Below are 20,750 nucleotides of genomic sequence, written 5' to 3'. Positions count from 1 at the left end.
GTTAAACCTCAGTTGCCATTTCTCAGCCCATCTGCCCAAATTGTCTAGATCCTGGTGCAATAGCACACTGCCATTACTGTAATTAACAACCCTGCCAACCTTTGTATCATCTGCAAACTTCAACATTAAGCCTGATATACCTTCATCAATATCATTTATAAATATACAAAACAACAATGGGCCCAACACTGTTGTTTTTGGCAACTCCACTAATAACATTAGTCCACGAAGAGCCACATCCATTGATTACTACTCTCTGTCGAAAATATTGCACGATGCCAAAATGAATGACTGCAGTGCTGTCCTGTCAGACAGAGGAGACAAAGAGAGCATGGGATAGTTACAGAGCAGTGAAAAGTACTGAAGTCTCAGACAGATACCAAGTTTGATCTGTAATAGTACTACAAATAAAGTTAGAGAGGCCAAGGCTGCAAATGAGAAAGCATTGGCTAAGAGAGAAAAGAATAGGGTTGAAGAATTTTTCGTGTATGAAAATACAACAAAGAACAAAGCTGATCCAATTGGACCTTTGTGCACTGATTGAGAAACATTTTCAGATAACATAGCTAAAGTTGGGAATCAACTGAATAAGTACTTTGCATCGGTGTTTATTGACGAAAGACCCTTCATGCAGAGAAGAGGCTGAGCCATGTAAAATTAGTGATGTTGTATTTACATGACTGGTTATTAGAAAAGCTTTTTGAACATGAAGCCAAGTAAGGCTCCTGGAGTTTGATGGCATATACTTGATAGTTTTGAGAGAGTCTACAAGAGAGTATAGAGAACCATTAGGGTTAATTATGAGATTAGCATTAGTAAAGGCACATGATGCAAGAAAGCAGTTATATAGCATCAGCAAAAAAAACAAAAAAAAACACCCTTCTCATTTCACCCACCCACTTGCTCCAAATGTTTGTCTAGTTTTGCCTTGAATCTATTTAAGCTATCAACTTCTACAACGACAGATGGAAGTTTGTTCCAGCAGTCAACCACCCGCTGGCTAAAGGCAAACTTCTGCACATCTATCCTACAACTGTCTTTCCTCAATTTGAATTTTGCCCTCTCAGGAGATTATTCTGAGCAAGAGGAAGAACCCCATCAGCATTCAGCATGCTCAAACCATTGAAGGTTTTATACACCTCAATCAGATCACCTTGCAGGTTCCTAGTCTCCAGACACTGTAATTTGCAAAACTTAAGCCTTTCTTCATAAGAGCAACCCTTTGTTCCATTCACTAATCTTGTTTCCCTTCTCTGTACTTGTTCCAACAGCTCTACATCCTTCTTAAAATGAGGCATCCAGACCTGTATACAGTACTTAAGTTGTGACCTGACCATTGCCTTATACAAGGGGATAACCACCTCGTTATTCCTGCTAGAAAAATTCCTGTATATCATTGACAAGACACCATGTGCTACTCTTGCAGACTGATTGCACTTCTCAGAAAACTTCATATCTGCCTGCACAATTAACCCCAGATTCTTTTCACTCTCTACCAGTGTAGTACCACATAGTTGATATGTTACTCTGGGATTACTGCTTCCCATATGCAGTACTTTACATTTTTCAATGTTAAACTTCAGTTGCAACCTCTCAGCCCACCTGCTCAACTTTTCTTGATCCTGTTGCAACAGTCTACTGCCATTAGTATCATTAACAATCCTGCCAACCTTCGTATTGTCTGCAAACTTGAACATTAGGCCTGATATACCATCATCAATATCATTAATAAATACAGAACACAATGGACCCAACACTGAACCGTGGGAACCCACTAATAATATTAGTCCACGAAGAGCAGTGTCCATTGATTATCACTCTAACTTCTCCCACTCAACCATCCCTTTATCCATAGCAGCAATTTGCCTCCAATGCTACACTACTCCAATTTGTGCAGCAGACTTCCATGTGCAACAGTATCAAAAGCCATTCTAAGATCCAAAAATATGATATCAAAATTATTCTTTGCATCCAGTTCATATGCAAAGTATCCAAAGTATAGTATTCAATCGAATTTGTCAGACAAGATTTCCCCCTAACAAACCCATGCTGTATCCGAGCTATAACTGAAGTCTTCTCTAGATGATCCTGCAATGCTTCTTTAACTAGTGCCGCCATTAATTTCCCTGGAACAGAAGTTAAACTAACAGGTCTGTAATTATCTGTATCGCCCTTTGATCCTCCTTTATGGATTGGGGTCACATTTGTTTAGTTTGTTAGCTACCTGAGCAGGATCATCAACAGTTGAACCATCGATATCAAGTGGACCAATCTGATTCATCCCCTTCCTTCTAGAGTTTACATAAGTAAAGAACTCTTTGCTGTTTTTCTTTGCATCCTTTGCCAAAGATTTCTCGTAATCTGCCTTTGCCTGCCTAATCTCCTTTGTGACTTGGTTACAGACCAGCTTATATCTTTCATAGACTTCCTGTTATTTTTTGTCACATGTTATTTTATATGTATCACATGCATTTTTCTTCTCTGCCACATGTCTAATTAGTTCATCTGACATCCATTTAGGCCTAAATCTTGCACAATATTTCTTAGTTGCTATGAAAAGCCTAGTAGCTTCCAATAGTAATTCTTTGAATGCTTCCCATTTTGAATTTGCTGTTGGTAACATCATTAGTTCGTCCCACTGTATAGAATTTCAATACTATATCAGACCACCGTAGTCACCTTTACGAAAGCAAAATCCCTTCCCTTTATCCCTGATGGTAGTTACCTCTTTGAGTAAATCCCACTTTAATACACTGTGATCACTGTCACCTAGTGGTTCTTTTATCTGCAGATTCTTAATGCATGAAGAATTACTACTGATAATCCCATCAAGAATATTACTCCCTCTAGTTGCTTCCCGAACATGCTGCTGTTAAAAACAATCATTCCATTAATCCAAAAAGCTCTGCTAGTGTGTGAGTGGCCAACCCTCAAATTGCAGTCAATGTCTGGGAAATTAAAATCCTAAATTATAAAACTCTTGGATTTACTGACCCAGTCTATTTCTCTGTACAGTTGTTTATTATACTCATCAGAGTCATTAAGCCTATAACACACACTCCTACTCTCAATTTTGCTTTCCCAGTGCTTATGTCACACCAAACTGACTCAACCCTGCACTACACTGTCCACCCATGTCGACTGGCTGTACTTCCTTGGATTTTATGTGTTTCTTAACCAGTAGCATAAACCCTCCTACCTTCTTCTCCTGTCTATCCTTCCTGTACACATTGCACTCCCCAAATTCCAGTTCTGCATTCCTTATATCTGTGTGACACCACGTCTGTTATCCCAACAATATCTGCATTTGAAGTTTTGACCAACACCTTAAATTCATCAAATTTATTTACCAAACTCCTAGCATTGGTGTACACGCAAGTGTACATGCGCCTGTTCCTATTCTTTGCTATCCTAACACAGTTCATGTATTTATTTTCTCCGCAATGACTCCCAGCTTACTGCCAATCCTCTGCACCTTGTTTTTCAGGCTGCTGCTCATTTCAATAGAAGCAGTGCAAGAATCATTTTCTCCTCTGCCAGTGGCTACTGTTAATCTATTAATCAGTTTATTTCCCCAAGCTAGCCGTTTTCCAACCCACATAACTCTGCCTCAATAGCATCAGCAAATATTCTTCCACCCTTTCTATTTAAGTGTATCCCATCCCTGTAGAAGCAGTGTCTTCTGTTAACAAGCACAGACCAGGCTGAGAAAAATTCTACACCTTGAGCCTTGCACGATCTCTCCTGGGCTGAATTGATCAACAAGGCTCTCATCATATACTCCCTCCTATCGTGTCTGGGCAGAATTGCAGACACTTTCAAATTCAACCGTAACTCACGGCTTTTTTTTTTTCAACATTCACCTGTACTTGTTAAGTAATTCCACCAGTCTTGTACTCTTAATATTCTTTTCCAATCCTAAGATTCCTTAGGATTCGAGAAGTGCCAACATATCATGAGTATGTGAAGGCAGTTCTAAGAGGAAGTTGATAACTACAGACCAGTTACTCAGACTTCATTGGTCAGACTAACTAGTCTTATCAAAGAGTGCGTGCAGTCAACAGACATTTAGATACATATGGCATTCTGGAGGGGACACAGCATGGTTTTGTTAAGGGAAAAGTCGTGTGTTTAACTTACTTAGTAGGCTATTTTGACGCAGTTACTGGATGTAGCAAACAATTTTAACATGGTTTATTTGGATTTTTGCAATGTATTTGACTTGGTCTCTCATGAGAGGTTACTATATAAGCTTGAACAAATTGTGATTACTGGTAAAATTCTAAGATGAATTACTGGGTGACTACAGGGCAGAACGCAGAGGGTTGGGATTAATGGATATTCTTCAGACTCGTGTAATGTTAGGAGTGTGGTCCTTCAAAGATCGGTTCTTGAACCACTCTTGTTTCTCATTTTCATAAATGACATAGACAAAGGGATAGAAGGCATGATGTTAAAATTTGCAGATGACATAAAGATTGATCATCATCATCATCATCATCATCAGCCATTTTCAATCCACTGCAGGATGAAGGCCTCTCCAGCAACTTTCCAGTTCCTTCTGTTTTGAGCACTGGCCATCCATTTACTACCCACAAACTCATGAATTTCATCTATCCATCTCCGCCTTTGTCTTCCAGGTTTTCTTCTAGCTCCTCTTGGGTACCATTGTGTTATTTTCTTAGTCCATCTGTCATCATGTCTTCTAGCTATGTATCCTGCCCAAGACCATTTTAGTTCTTTAGTTTTGATAAGAATGTCCTTTACTTGAGTTTGCTGCCTAATCCATGTGTTTCTCTTCTTATCTAACAGTCTGATTCCCAATATAATTTGTTCCATTCTTCGCTGTGTAGTTCTTAGCTTCTCTTCCATTCTTTTGGTGAGTGCCCAAGTTTCACTTCCATAAGTCATGGTGGGGAGTATACATTGATTCATTATTTTACGTTTCAGACAAACTGGGATATTGCTCTTCAGTATGTGACTATATTTCCTGAATGCTATCCATCCAAAATTTATTCTTCTCTTGACTTCCAGCCATTTATCATTATTACAGCTAATAACTTGTCCCAGATAAGTATATGACTCCACCTTTTCAATTACTGCTCCTTCAATCATTATTTCCCTTTCCGTGGCATACTTGTTCATCATTACTTTTGTTTTAGCCATATTCATCTTTAGTCCAAAATCCTTACTAACTGTGTATAACTGATTAAGATTTTCCTCTAATTCTTTGGGATCATGGCTTATGACCACAATGTCATCTGCAAATCGTAAATGGTTTAGGTACTCTCCGTTCACATTGATTCCTTTCTGCGACCAGTCTAATCTTCTGAAAGCTTCCTCAAGGGCAGCAGTAAACAGCTTCGGAGATATTGTGTCTCCTTGTCGAACTCCTTTCTCGATTTTAAATTTGCTACTGTCTTTGTCTAGTCTAATAAAGGATGTAGCACTCTCATATATTTTCTTCAAAATCATAATATATGGAGTATCTATGCCTTGTCTTTCCAGTGCCCGAAACATTGCCTTATGCTGTATGGAGTCAAATGCCTTTTCATAATCCACAAATGCCAGGCATAATGGTGTTTTATATTCATTTGCTTTCTCCATTAGCTGTGATATTACGTGAAGGTGATCCATAGTTGAGAATCCTGTCCTAAAGCCAGCTTGCTCTTTCGGTTGATTCTCATCAAGTATTCTTTCTAATCTGTTAGTAATGACCCTTGTGAACAACTTGTAGATATGGGATAACAAGCTAATTGGTCTATAATTTCCAATTTCTGATTTATCTCCTTTCTTATGCAGCAAAACTATGATTGCATTATTCCATTGCTTAGGCATCACACCTTTTCTAATGCACTTTGTGAAGAGCCTTGCCAGTTTTTGTGTTATGTCTCTTCCTCCCAATTTTAACATCTCTACAGTAACTTCATCTTCGCCCGGGGCTTTCCGATTCTTCATTTTCTTCAATGCATGTTCTACCTCATCAGGAAGAATATCGGGTATGTCGTATGTGTTGCTACTTTGCAATCCATCTTCCCCACTGCTGGTATCATTCCCTCGCTCCTTGTATAATTCTCTATAGTAGTCTTCTGCTATTTGAATTATGCCTTCTCTGCTGTTTATAAGTACACCATCGCTATTCTTCAGTTTCAGTATCATTTGTCTTTCTGTATTACTGCTCATGGCTGCTGATTTAAATCCTTTGTTTTCCCTTAATGCTTGTTCTACTTTTCTTGTGTTAAATCTTCTTATGTCCTCTCTGAGTCTCTTTCTAATGGCTTTGCATAACTCAGTATACTCAATTTTCTCCCTGTCAGTGTTTTTCTTGCTCTTCATTTGTCGTCTTTGGTTCATCATGACAAGTGTTTCTTGACTAATTTTTTCTTCTTTGGATTTCTGTTTCCCTATAGGTTTCTTGGGCTTTATCACTTTCAGAAAGTTGTAATATTCCTCGTCGATATCTTGGTCCTGAGCAGTCTGCAGAAGCTCAAACTTGTTCTTCAGTTCCAGTACATACTGCTTTTTCACCTCCCCTGTTATTTCAAAGACCTTTGTATTATTTGCTCAAGTCAGTTTTTTCCTTTCCTTTCCTACATCTATATCAAGTGTACATCTTACCATTCTGTGATCCCTTCCAACATTTACCTTATTCAGGACGGTAACATCATTCACAATATATCTTCTGTTAGTGAGGATGAAGTCGATTTCATTAGTTGTTAATCCATTTGGACTCTTCCATGTCCACTTTCTGTTCACCCTTTTCTTGAAAAAAGTGTTCATTACTGACATTCCTTGAGATTCTGCAAATTCCACAAGTCTTTCACCTCTTTTATTTCTTTCACCAATTCCAAAATTTCCTATAGTTCCTCTTTCTGCGCTGTTTTGCCTTTTTCCAACCTTAGCATTGAAGTCACCCATAATAATAGTGTAGTGGGTTTTCTGCTCATCTAGAAGACTCTCAATTTCAGTGTACATTTCTTCAACCTCTTCATCATCATGGCTCGATGTTGGTGCATAAATCATTATAATCTTTAGCTTGTACCTCTTAGAAATCTTGAGTATTAGTCTTGACACCCTTGGTGATGTACTTTTGAATTCCAAAATGTTGTTTTTAAAATCTTTATAGACCAGAAACCCAACTCCACCTTCACTCCTTTCACTGTTTCCATTGGTGTACAGCAGATTTCCACTTGATAAATTTATAAGTGATTCATTTCTTCTTCTTGTTTCAGCCAAACCGATGATATTCCAATTCACATTTTCTAATTCCTTTTCCAGCTCTAATATCCTGTCTTCACCGATGAGTGATCGTACGTTATAACAGGCCAAGTTCAATTTCCGTGCATGGCAGCCTGGTCGTACCCAGAGATTCTTAGCACCCTCTGCTTCCACTCTGATCCTCTCGCTGCCGTAAGAGGGAGAGTGAAAGCTGCTGGGGACTGAGGGCCATTTGTATTGTTGTGCTCTCATTGCTGGAGGGTTTGGTCTTTTCCTCTTCACGCTGACCAGGCGTCTTGAAGAGAACCACTCTACACGTTCGTTGCCACCTAAGTGACGTAACAGGGCTTACCATCGAGAAGGTGTGCATGAGTGGATTTTAGGGAGGCAGGCCAACCGGACTTCTCCTAAATCTTCTGTAATAGAGAGATATTGGATCCATCAGTGTTTTAGGCTGAGTGTCTGATAACACACAGGATACCTGTTCCCCTCTAAGCCCTAAAGATTGATAGAGTCATTAATGATCAGTGCCAAGCAATGCACCTTTAGGATGACTTGAACAGTCTTTGTGAACTGTCAGAAAAGTGGCATCCAAGTTTTAATGCAGTAAAATTCAAGGTAGAGCAAGCCCAGAATAAATTACACATTTGGTGGAGTTGAATTAAGAACAGTAGAGGAAGAAAGGAATCTGGGAGTTATGATACAGTCAGATATAAAGTTTTCTGAATGGTGTAAACAGACAGCTAGGAAAGCCTAAGGTGTCCTATGAATGATTTGTCAAACGTAATCCTGTCGAGATAGGGGGGGTTAGATAGGAGGTTAGGGAAATATGGGGTTATAATCCCACTGTAAAAGGCAATTGTAAGATCAGATTTGGAATACTGTGTTCAAGTGTGAAGACTTCATCTCTTGATCGTCAAAGAGAAATAGTCTGAGGAAAGACTGATTGTGTGGGCTACAGAGCTTGGCGACCAGGCACCTCAGGAGTGACCTGATTGAGGTTTATAAGGCACTGAGAGGAACTACTAAAATGAGTGAAGGTAGAATTTTCACTGTTATAAGGAATTCCAGAACTAGGGGCCATAAATTCAGATTACAGGAGTTGATGATTAGATTGTAGGAAGTTTTCTTTTAGCCAGCAAGGCTTTGTTTGCTAGAACAAGTTACCCTCACAGGCAATTGAAGCTGACAGTTGAAACAAATTCAAAGATCAATCGGTTAGTTTCCTGTATGAGGAGAGAAGCATATAAATTGTATTTTCTTATCTGCTTGATGGTTTGTCTGTGTGTGTGTGTGGTTTTTTTTTTTTTTTCCAGTGTAGCAAACACCTGTGGCTTCCTTGCACTATATGGCAAATACAATTGCTATTTTGGTTGAATGGAAGAAGCATAGTAACCATTGGGATCTTTATTAAGGTAGTTGTCCTGTGAGATTCATTCTTGAATGGAGCACATTATTCTCTATTTGTAATTCCAATTTGGATGAGAATATTTGCATAGTGGTATGGAGTGGACAAGCAAGCAGGTGATGGCAAGTTCAGGTGAGTAGACGAATATTGGAGACAGATATGATAGGGTGTAAGAATTTTGATGCCAGCTCTTGGAATCTTGTCAAAGTCAGTTACAAATCAACTTGATTTAATCCTGCTGTGTACTGGTGTGACTGAGCTAGTTCTGCCCTGGTAGGAGGTCTCATAAAAATGGCCGAGCTATTAGTCCGATTGGCCATATGGATGGGTGGGGGGTTCTGTTAAAATCCTCAATATTACATTCCAAATTGAAAGCTGTATATTCTTGACTTTTTTTGGCCAGCTGTCCAACAAGAGGATAGTTGGAGCACTTCTTTTGTGGCTGCTGCATTTGGATTTGGGTTGTATGGGGAACAAGCCTTGGAGATGAAGATACCTGCCCATACATTGTTATGCTGTTTAGCACATTGCACTTTTGACATGGAGGAGGAAACTGGACACCTTTCCTTTGGTGAAGACATTTCAGTGAACTTTGGTGATTGAAGGGGATTTCCTACACACAGTGAAATGCAGTTTTAGACCACATTGAAGAGCTGTCACAGTAGATATTTTACAGCACAGCAAAGGTCAGCAGGGTGAGCAGTATTGTAGTGGCAGTGAGTACCAGTATGCCTGTGGAGTTTACAATGGGTGGGTAACTGTGCACTACCATACAGCTACATTGGATTTCCTCTCATCAACTTTGGCCATTGACAGGGAAAACACATTGACAAACAAGGAGGAAGAGTCCTTGAGGTTGTCACAGACATTCTCTCAGATATGCCAGACAAGCTGTTCTTGCTACCTGGGAGTCTAAAACGCTGATGGAACTGATATTCGGGTGACACTTAAGTCAAGTGGACCCAATTTCGGTGAAGTCCGGATGGTCTATGACAGCCAAATCCTCTGCTTGCACCTTCACGATGGTGGGACGGACTGTTAGTAATCCTGGGTATAACCTCCATGCACAAGTACATGGTGGGTAACCACCCAGGTGTGAACCAACGTAAGCAGGGGTCGAGGTGTGGCGCCCACACCACATGGAGGAACGCCGCCCCTCTATGTTACCAGGCAGTACTAGGTGGTAGATGACTCTCATCAACCGGTGAAATACCACCACTTTGCTTATTGGAGGCTTGAAGTGGTGGAACCCATGTTTAGTCTCTAGAGCTAAGTTCCGGCCAACCCTTCCCTATCTCTTCCATCATGCAGTATGATTGATGATTTTTGAGGTTATGATGAATGTCGTAGCGAGATCCAATATTCCTTACATTTCGAGGGTACAGCTCTAAAACGGTGTTCGCAGGCCGGCCGCTAGATAGTACACCGGACCAAACCTATTGGTAACTCTCTAGGAGGCTTCCGGATCAGCTAGTGTATAATCTTGCTACCTCTACTCTGCCAGATAGTGACTGGAGGGAGTCCGAGTAGTGTGTATGCGGGGAGCATTGTCGAGGCCACGTTATGTCAAGGATCTGGGTATATTCTTACCACATGTACGCCATATCCAAAAATTTCATTACTTCATACAGCATGTCCCACCCACTTTTTCTTACTATTGAATACACCATGAATTGTCAAAATAATAGAGCAAGCTTATCTGCGAAAAGATCTAAACCTCCCAAGGACTTCCTAATTCATTTCACAAATATACGTGGTCTCAATTCCAATCTCAACGATGTCCATTTCCACTTGCAGTCTTCCAAACCCCATGTACTCTTTCTGACTGAATCTCAGTTATCAGTTGATTCAACTACTGCTCATCTCAGATGTCCAAATTATTTGCTGTATGATTCCTTTTGCCTCAAAGGTGGTACTTGTGCATATGTCCGTTCTGATCCCTGTCAGAGACTTGGCAATTTGGAATCTCCTCTCTTTGATCTTCTCTGGCTTAAAATCTCTTTACCTCATTGTGTCAAATTCATCTGTTGTCTCTACCGTTCTCCCAACTCCACTAATCACTTGGAGCTCTTTGACTTCCTCTCTTTGCAACTTGACTTTCTCCAGTCCAACTTTCCTAACAGTGAGGTAATTTTCCTTGGTGATTTTAACATTCACAACTCCAGCTGGCTTCCGTTTTCTAGTTACACCGACCCAGCAGGTCGAGATGCTGAGGCTTTTGCAATTACTAATGACCTAGCACAGATTGTTCATTTACCTACAAGAATACCGGACAATCCTAATCATACAGCCAATACGCTTGATCTTTTTCTCACAAACAACCCTTCTAAGTACAAGGTCGAAGTGAGAGGTCCTTTAGGCACTTCAGATCACAACTTGGTGATTGTCTCTTCTCCAATGGAACCTTTATCTCATGGCTATTCCCAACCTCGTATTGTTTGGCATTACAAGAATGCAAAATGGGATGACCCGCAAGACTTCTTTTCTTCTTTTCCTTGGTCTGATTACTGTTTCAAAACTTCTGATGTCAACGTTTGCTCAGATCGTGTCAGTGAAATTATTCTTGCAGGAATGGAATCCTTTATCCCACACTCCACTTTAAAATCTCGTCCTTTATCTAAACCTTGGTTCTCCAACAAATGTGCTAAGGCTGTCCAAGAGAAGAATGTTGCATATCGTAATTGGCTTGTTTCTAATTCTTCAGTTTCATTTTCTGCCTACACCAAAGCTCGCAACAATTGTAAAGCAGTTATTAATCAGTCCAAACTAGAGTTTGAACAGGCTAAGAGTAGAAAACTTGCTTCTTGCCCTAATGGTAGCCGAGCATTCTGGTCTCTTGCCAAAGCTATTGGCCGCAACTTTTGCCCATCTCTGCTCCCACCTCTGTCCAAACCAGATGGTTCTGTTGTCACTTCAGCCAAGGATAAAGCTGACCTGCTAGCATCCCATTTTTCTTCCAGCTCATGTATTAATGATCTTGGTAAAACACCTCCCACCATTCCTAACACGCTCCATTCATTGCCTTCTGTGGTCTTCCGTCAAAAGGATATCAGAAGGATTTTGATGAATCTTGATGCTAAGAAAGCTCCAGGTCCTGATGGTATTTCTACACTTGTTCTCAAAACCTGTGCTCCTGAACTTACTCCTATTCTTTGCCGCCTTTTTTCACTTTCTTATTCCAAAGGTGTTTTTCCTTCTGCTTTGAAATTTGCTCATATCCAGCCAGTTCCTAAAAAGGGTGACAAATCCCTCCCATCCAATTATCGTCCCATTGCAATTACTTCTACTCTTTCTAAAGTAATGGAGAAATCAATTAACCGCCAACTCTTAAACTACCTAGAAACCTTCCGTCTGATCAACGATCGCCAGTATGGATTCCGTCAGTGTCGATCCACTGGTGATATTCTGGCTTATGTTACCCATTTATGGACTAATTCAATGGAAAGGTTCGGTGAAACACAAGTAGTTACTCTTGACATCTCAAAGGCTTTTGATCGTGTTTGGCATAAAGGTCTTCTAAACAAGCTTCCATCTTATGGTTTGCCAACTGTTTTTAGTAATTGGTTATCCAGTTTTCTCTCTGATCGCTCACTGAGGGTGATGGTAGATGGCTCTCTGTCTTCTAACTTCTCCACTAATGCCGGTGTCCCCCAAGGTTCAGTTCTTTCCCCCACTCTTTTCCTCTTGTATATCAATGACCTTCTTCCATTGACTGGAAATCCTATCCATAGTTTTGCCGATGATAGCACATTGCATTCAACTTTCCATTTTGAGAAACCTTGTCCTGCTCAATCAGCTTCAAGTTCTCGAAAATCTGCTGCCAATTCCTTAAATGCCGATCTTCAGGTAATTCTCCAGTGGGGCAAAGACAACAAAGACAACAGTCTTGTCTTATATCTCGCAAAAAGGATTCTTCTGCTCCTATGCTTATCTTTAGTGACACTCCGATTTCTAGGCAAAATGATATATCTCTTTTGGGGATTACCCTGACTTCTAATCTCTCTTGGCACAAGCACATTACAAATATTGCTTCCTCTGCATCTAAAAAACTTGGTTTTCTCTTTCGCTCTCGGCGTTACTTTTCTTCCAAACAGCTGCTCACTCTGTATAAATCGCAAATCCGCCCTGCCATGGAATATTGTTCCCACATCTGGGGTGGTGCCCCCAAAACCTCTCTCAGGCTTCTTGATTCCATTCAGAAGAGGGCAGTTAGGTTAATTAATGATTCATCTCTAACAGAGTCTCTCCACTCGCTTTCTCATAGACGTACTGTTTCTGCTGCATGCCTCTTCTACAGATACTTCCATTGGCACTGTTCTTCTGAATTGGCTTCTATAACTCCCGCTCTCTCTTTCAAAACAGTCCGAACACGTGCCGCCACCAGCCAACATCCATTTACTGTCCAGCTTCAAACCCACAGAACCAACTTTTCATCTTCCTCATTTATTCATTCAACTGCCGTTTTCTGGAACAACCTTCCTTCATACGTATTTCCTGAAAATTACAATCTACAGAAGTTCAAGTCCAGTGTCAACAAATATCTTCTTTCATCTTTTCCACCTCCAACCCAAGCACGGTACTAAGTACTATAGGTTCTAATACCTCTCGTGTTTGGGGTTCTCATAAAAAAAAAAAAAAAAAAAAAAAAAAAGTGTCCCAATGATTTGGGTCTATATGCTTATGTAGAAAGGCTAACTGTGTGGCCTTGCTAGTACTCGTTCTTTTGGGTTAGGTGGTGACCTTGGTCCTACATGGTATTTCTTGTGGTACAGTTATACATATTGTTTAAAATGCTTATGAAAACTAACCTCATTACCCTGGCTTGGCATAGCTGATGGCACCTTTCAGTTCCTTTTCTCTTGAGGGATCCATCAATACTGAATATACTATACAGTATAAATAAAAACATATTTTGACATTAAAGCAGGAACAATATCACTGTGCATCCACCCATGGTTCATCGCACTCGGGACAGGAAGTGTTGCCAGTATAGCCAATGCAAGCCATATTGGGAACACTATGAAAAAATCCATTAAAAATAATAGTGAATGAAAAACCAATTACACTGCTAACAAGTATATATTTTAGAATACTTTAAGTCAAGTCATTCATTTTAAGTTGAACAGCAAGTGAATTATGTACTGGATCAAAATGATTGTTCTGAAATATATTAAAAAAAAAAACAAAAAAAAGCACAGTTGTTAGAGTGTACTTGACATGCTGTTAGCATCATTTTCCTCACTAAGTGTATGAGACACAAATTAAGCTGTGTGGGGTATTGGTACCTTATAAGTATGTACACCACAAAGCCCATACATGAAAAATGTACCTATACAAGGTGTGGCTATTAAATAATAAGACTATTCAAAGAAATAAATATAATGATATATTTTGAATCTTACAAGTTTTCCCCTTCAAAATAATTGCCTTGGTATTGCACACACTGTTCAGTATGTTCCCATACATTCTTATTCTGTTTAGCACATTGCACTTTTGACATGGCAGAGGTACCTGTGGAAACTGGACACCTTTCCTTTGATTGTTGCTGTTATTGTTATTTGGTTTTTAGGAGCATTAGCAACTAAGGCCATATTGCTCCAGGGATATGTGGGGTCACAGTCGATATTTATACAGCACAGGGAAGGTCAGCAGGGATGCAATGTAGAACGAAAGAAGAATGAGAATGAAAGATAGAATGAATAGGCTGGGCACTGAGTGAACTAGGAATTATGGTAAAAGGGAATAAATGGCACTTTTGGTGAAAGAGAGAGTGACCTACCATGAGGGAAAGAGAGAATGAATGGGAATGAGTGGAAGAGCAAATGTAATTGGCCAAAAGAATACAAAGTTAAAAATAACTTGCATTACTTTATATATACTAATAAACATTTACTAACAACACAAACACTATCACTGCATTCTCCCCACGGCTAGGCCTGCACCACAACTGAAAAATAACAGTAAGTTGAGGTGCCCAGAGAGGACGGTGCAGAAAGCAAGAGTCAAATGAATGAAATGAAAGCCAGAAGAATGAATTAAAGTGTAAGTGTGTGAGAAAAAGAACACAAACCATAAATGCTACAGTTAAGTACACTCTAACCCTAGTTTTAATTAGTATTTAAATTTATTTTACACATCATTGCATCCCTCCTGGTGTGTGAGAAAAAGATGAATGGGTGTGAGTGAAAAAAATATATATATATGAAACTTGAAAGAAAAGAAGAAAAAAAGTATAAAAATAGAATACAAGTAGAGTGAGAATGCAGATTATGAATGAAGTAAATGTATCTCTCTCCCACCCCTTCGCCTGGTGGGTTAACCACTGCAAACTAACATATCCCACCCCGGAGCGGGATGGGCAGCTTGACCTTCCTACTGGATTTGACACTACTTGGACATGACACCGACAAAGTCATTCCATGGCTTTGCTGCCAACACGCCATTGGCAATCTGAACTGGGTACTCTAACCCGGTTTTCTTTAAAATGCCATCCCCGGGCAGTGGGGGGGGAGGAGACAGGTCTCTGTCTCCTCTCCTCCCTGCCTACCCCAATACTTCGCTTGGTGGGGCTCGTCTCCACTGGACACCTTTCCTTTGGGGATGCCTACTCTATTGTCCCTATTCTTCTATCTGTTTTCCCTCCCAGTCTTCAGTCTGCCCCTTCTCTCACTAAACCGACTGAGTACACCCCTTAACAATGCTGCCAAATTCTAATCAACGTCTAAATTCTACCGGTTTGTTTTTTTTTTTTTTTTTTTTTTTTTTGTAAATCTCTTTTGGCCAAATTCTAGTGTACACCCCTTTTTTTTTTTTTTTTTTTTTAGGTTTGCCACTGAAATCCTTGGAAAATTAGGTGGTGGAGCCTGCCAGAGTACTTAAATAATTTACTGGGTGCCTGACTTGCCTCCTCATGGCAAAGTGTGGGTAATGTTGGGTCCCAATAGGGGGTCCCAACGGTAAATAGTCAGAGAAACAACAGAACATAACGCTACACAACAGACCACTCCACACACTTTTTAAATCTTTGGCCACCACAGAGTTCTGTGTCACTCACAAAGGATACAACATGGAGATGGGGAAAACCCTTGGTGCCATCAGACAACTAACACACTTTACATTGTTCAATATGTTCCTTCCACGCACAGAAACATTTCTGGAAGTCATCTTCTGTAAGTCCTTTTAATACTTTGTAGTTTAGGAAAGAGAAAAAAGTTACAAGGGGCTAGTTCCAACAAACAGAGCACATTGCGTGCTGGAGTATTGTCTTGATAGAGCATCTGACCATCCTTCCACAGTTCTCTTCCCATTTCTTCCCTTTCCTTTCTTCAAATTTTCTCATTTGAAGAAAAAACGTCAAATGAAATTTCCTTGTCAGAACTTCGATGAAGTATATTTGATTGACAGTCTGATTTGGTGGGACATATGACTTTAGTCATAATAATTCCTTTAATATCGAAGGAAACAAGAAGCATGGTTTTCCTTTTTTATTTTGACATTATTCGTTTTTCGTCTGGGGGATTGTTTTATCTTTCATTGCATTGACTGTCTTTTAGTTTCTGAGTCATACTGGAACAGCCAACTTTCATCACAAATAATTACAGTACTCAGAATTTCTTCACTTTTTTGTTCAAAACATCTTCACTAACTTAGCACAAACTTTTCTAATGCCTAAATTTTCAGTTAAACTTTTTTTCTTTCTTTATCCATATTGAGTTCTGATGCAACCATTTTAATGCTTAAACGACGATCATTTCTAATTAATGTCCTTAGCTGGCCCACATTTTCATCAGCTTTCATGGACTCCTGACTTAGTATCTTCTTCATAAACTTGATGTAACAACTCATAACTTTCTGCTGGTGTTTTCTTTAGTTTCATTAGAATTTGAGGTAATATATTGTTCAATTCTTTTGTCGGTCATTTTTACAGCAAACTGCAAAAACATAAGTAATGGAAACCAGTCTCGTTGCAAAGTGAATGTGCTTGTTGGAACATGACGTGGCAGACAACTAGGTTCAGAGTCAACTACTGTGCTTTTGTTTTGTACATAATAACTGTGGTTAGGTCTAGTTCATAAATGGCATTATTTTGATTGCGGTATATGCTACTTTTTTTTTTTTTTTTTTCCTAATAATGAGAGAAGTTTATGTTTGTGAGAAATTGAAAATCATATTAGTGCAAAAATGCAAGTTATAAGCATCAGGTTATGTATTGTTTAGGAATTGAATGGCACAAACACTTTGGTATTGGTCAGGTGTCACTGCATAGCCATACCCTAGTGGGAAATTTAAATTATATAATAAATGAGGGAAGTTATTATTAAAAATACTGAATTCATATGATGCAATGTATCTTAAATGCACTTACAGATGAAGCAGAATTAGGCAACTTAAATATTCTGTGGTTAGTGGTTGCACTAACATCTGACAGTCTGCATTCATTATGTTTAAATCCTAAAAATATATATATATATTTTTTTAATTAATCCTAGATTATATATTTGTGGATATAAAATTGTGTAATTTTGGTTCTATTGTTTAAATAGAAAATTGAATCTGACCCCTGCCCATATATTTTTTACAATTCTGTTTTGCAATTAGTGAGACATCAAAGAATTTTAAAAAATTAAATATGAATTCTTCTAAAAATATATTTGTGTGTGACTTATTATTATTACTACCAGTCATACGGTACAAGGAAGCCTGAGGCTTATGCTGCACCAGCCAAAAAAATTTCTGAATTACCCTGAGAGAGAGAGAGAGAGAGAGAGAGAGAGAGAGAGAGAGAGAGAGAGAGAGAGAGAGAGAGAATAAATAAGAGTCAGAATTAGAAAGGAATCACCAAGAAAGAGAAGAATAATGATATCCAGCTCAGGATCCTGGATGTGCCTAGCCCCTGGGGTATATAGAGGGCATTTGAGGAATTTAAATGCTTAATGGGGATTGACTAATTATATGACAATGGTTTTATAATGAAAAATTTCTTCCAATTTTTATTTTCAGTATTTTCATGAAACATTTTCTTTTAATTTGAGGTAATAAAAAAGTGACATCAGATATTGTAAGAAAGTAACATTGATGTGTGTGTGCATTAATTTTCAGACCGTACAAAATAATGCCCACAACTTGTTCACTTTTCTCTTTTATGTTGTTCCCCTTAGGTGGGTAACAACATAAAAAGCTGTTCTATTTACAGATAACACAAATGGAGAACGGACATAAACATGCCCTTGTAACATCATCAGCAGGGCAGAATGGTAGGTATGAGTATACTATTATCACCATGCAGCTAAAAGTATTATGAGTGATAATTGTATAGCCATCCTCCAGATTAATCACTCATAATACTAAAAGTATTATGAGTGATAATTGTATAGCCATTCTCACACACTTACACTTTAATTCATTCTTCTGGCTTTCATTTCGTTCATTTGACTCTTGCTTTCTGCACCGTCCTCTCTGGGCACCTCAACTTACTGTTATATTGTTCAATTACTAAGTATCCGTTTGAAGGGTCAGTCAGCATGCATGCATGATGCATAAAACGTAATGTAGAAAAGGAATTGGTAATACGATGCATTCCCCTGCTAAGCAGTCTAGTTAAACAGGCAATTATTTTGAATTGTGTAACAAATTTATTAATCTACCAGATGAATGATTCTAATGTAAAAAAAACTTTTTTTTTTCCCTGCTAATGAATAATCGATTTCTAGCAGTTTAAGTTACTGTTTTTTTTTCCTCTAGGAAATTCCTGTAGTACCACAACCTTATTATGCCAGTCCTGGGTGCCAGTATTATTTAACTTTGCTCAAAGATAATCTTCAGATTAAACAGGGTTAGTAATATGATTTGAACTGTTCATATTAAATATTAGAAGAGTTGACCATTGATGTATGTTTGCATGTAATTCCGATTTGTTATTTCAGAATGTTTTATGACTATATAAATTTGATTTCAGCATTGGAGAAAATGTGTGTTTACCACCCTTCACATTAACATGTTTGGAGAATTTTGCCAATGATATGTAGGAATTTTGTTAGCAGAGACAAGGAGGTGATTATACCTTTGTATAAGGCAATAGTCATGCCACACCTTGAGTACTGCATACAGGTCTGGAGCCTCATTTTAGAAAGGATGTAGAGTTGCTAGAACGAGTACAGAGAAGGGCAACAAGATTGGTGAGAGGAACAAAGGGGTTCTCTTACCAGGAGAGGCTTAAATTCTGTAAGTTGCAGCATCTGGAGACTAGGCACCTGCTAGGTGTTCTGATTGAGGTGGACAGAGCCTTGAATGGTTTGAGTAGGCTAAATCAATGCTGATGGGATACTTCCACTTGCTGAGATTAAGAACCTGAGAGGGGCATAGACTCAAATTGAGGAAAGACAGTTGTAGAATGGATGTGCGGAAGTTTGCCTTTAGCCAGCAGGTAGTTGATTGCTTGAACAGACTTCCATCCGTTGTCGTGGAAGTTGATAACTTAAATAATTTAATGCTGAACTAGACAAACATTTGGAGTGACCGGATGGGTGAATGGGTTTTTTTTTTTTTTTTTTTTGTTGATGCTCTATAAGCTTGCTTTCTTGCATCATGTGCCTCAACTAATGCTAATGCTAATTTTGAAATTTTGGAAATTCTTAACACTGCAGTAGTGGTGCGTGGAAATCTGACAGGCTCTTAGAAATAATGCTCCTATGTTACCCTTTAATTAATAAGATCTGAAATATTTTCTGGCTTCCTAAAGATAGGCAAAGTTTTACTGCAACAGTTCCTGAGTGCTTTATTTTAATTTTTTATATATATTCTTTTCATAGTGTAAATAAATTATGACACCTGTCAAGTGCCATGCTACTTTTTTGTATCCGTTTTCTTGAATAGTAACAGTCCTGTTGAAGCTGTGTTTATATTCATTTTAAATGCTATTAGTTGGAAATGCATATAAGAAATAGTAGAATGTAATAAACAAATATATGAGCATATTTTCAGATCCCACACACACATGGAAAACATAAAATATACCTTATGTACTGCTGAAAGGGTTAAAGTCCTCTTCAAAGGCAATAGTTAAGCCAGTGGCAGGACTAGTGCCCCTTCCCCCATGAATTAATTTGGTAATTACATCCTACACAACATGGAGTTCAGCCTAAAGTGACTCATGTCTGAATCCATTTCTTGGTCAAATAATGAAAGACAAGTTAAGAAACTCCTAATGCAAAGGAACTTCTGAATCAGAAACCTGATACAAGCAGTCCTAAACAGTCCATGCATGCCAATTAACTCTAAGCAGGTTATTCTCACATTTGCAGAAATTCTATTCATTTTAAATTTTATTCTGCTATTCGAAAACCTGAACATAGCTTGTTGTTCTTGCCACAGATCCATCTCATTGCTACTTAGATGTGTTGAATGAACAAAATGATCTGTAAATTTGTTAAACGAACAGTGGTCAAATATTCAACTGCTGTTTTGGAAGTAGGTTACCAAAGTAGACCGAATCCATCAGAAGGATGGTTCTGACTTTGTGGGCATTCCTACTGCCAAAGCCTTGGATAGTCTGAAACCAGAAGGCAGGACTCTGTTCTTTTTCACAATTTTAACTCGAAACTCCACTCTGCCACTCAATAAATTAATAAAAGCATGTCAGTCACAATAACAAAAATCCAGTAAGAGCGAGTTGCAGAAACAATACGTGTTGAACATTAAAACCTGTTTATCTTAAGGTTTTTTTATACGTGTATGTACACACAAAAAAAAGTGTTAAGAAGTCTAAATGTACCATTTAGGTGATTTAAATGCTCATAAGACCTGATGTAGCATTTAATATTTAATGTGCTCATAGCACAGGGGTCGGCAACCTTTTTTGAGTGAAGAGCCATTTTTGGTCTAATTTAAAAAAAAAAAGAATCCGAAGAGCTGCACCTCAGCTCAAGCTGGGAGGGGAAGTTTTTTAAGAAATGGAATAGAATGGGAAGGTGTTTTATTAAAAAAATATATACACTGAGTGATCACTGAATTATGACCACCTACCTAATACTTCGTAGTTCCTCCTTTTGCCCTCAATACAGCCGCTATCCGATGTGGCATTGATTCAACAGGATGTCGGAACCTTTTGGGAGGTATGGCCAACCAA

At 38.8% G+C, this 20,750-nt stretch overlaps 1 protein-coding gene across 7 annotated transcripts in view; it reads left to right on the top strand.

Moving 5' to 3' along the window:
* Positions 1–20,750, top strand: part of ash1 (histone-lysine N-methyltransferase ash1) — a 1,128,611-nt gene that overhangs the window by 907,659 nt on the left and 200,202 nt on the right. For all 7 annotated transcript variants that reach the window (XM_090378882.1, XM_090378880.1, XM_090378881.1 and 4 more), the window contains one exon: positions 18,368–18,458. In XM_090378882.1, the coding sequence (XP_090235008.1) occupies positions 18,368–18,458 (91 nt within the window). The remainder of the gene's footprint in view (positions 1–18,367; positions 18,459–20,750) is intronic.

Source organism: Mastigoproctus giganteus, chromosome 8 (genome assembly GCF_048544385.1).
Source record: "Mastigoproctus giganteus isolate SK-2022 chromosome 8, ASM4854438v1, whole genome shotgun sequence".
Taxonomy (NCBI): domain Eukaryota; kingdom Metazoa; phylum Arthropoda; class Arachnida; order Uropygi; family Thelyphonidae; genus Mastigoproctus; species Mastigoproctus giganteus.
This window is presented reverse-complemented; position numbering and strand designations above follow the sequence as displayed.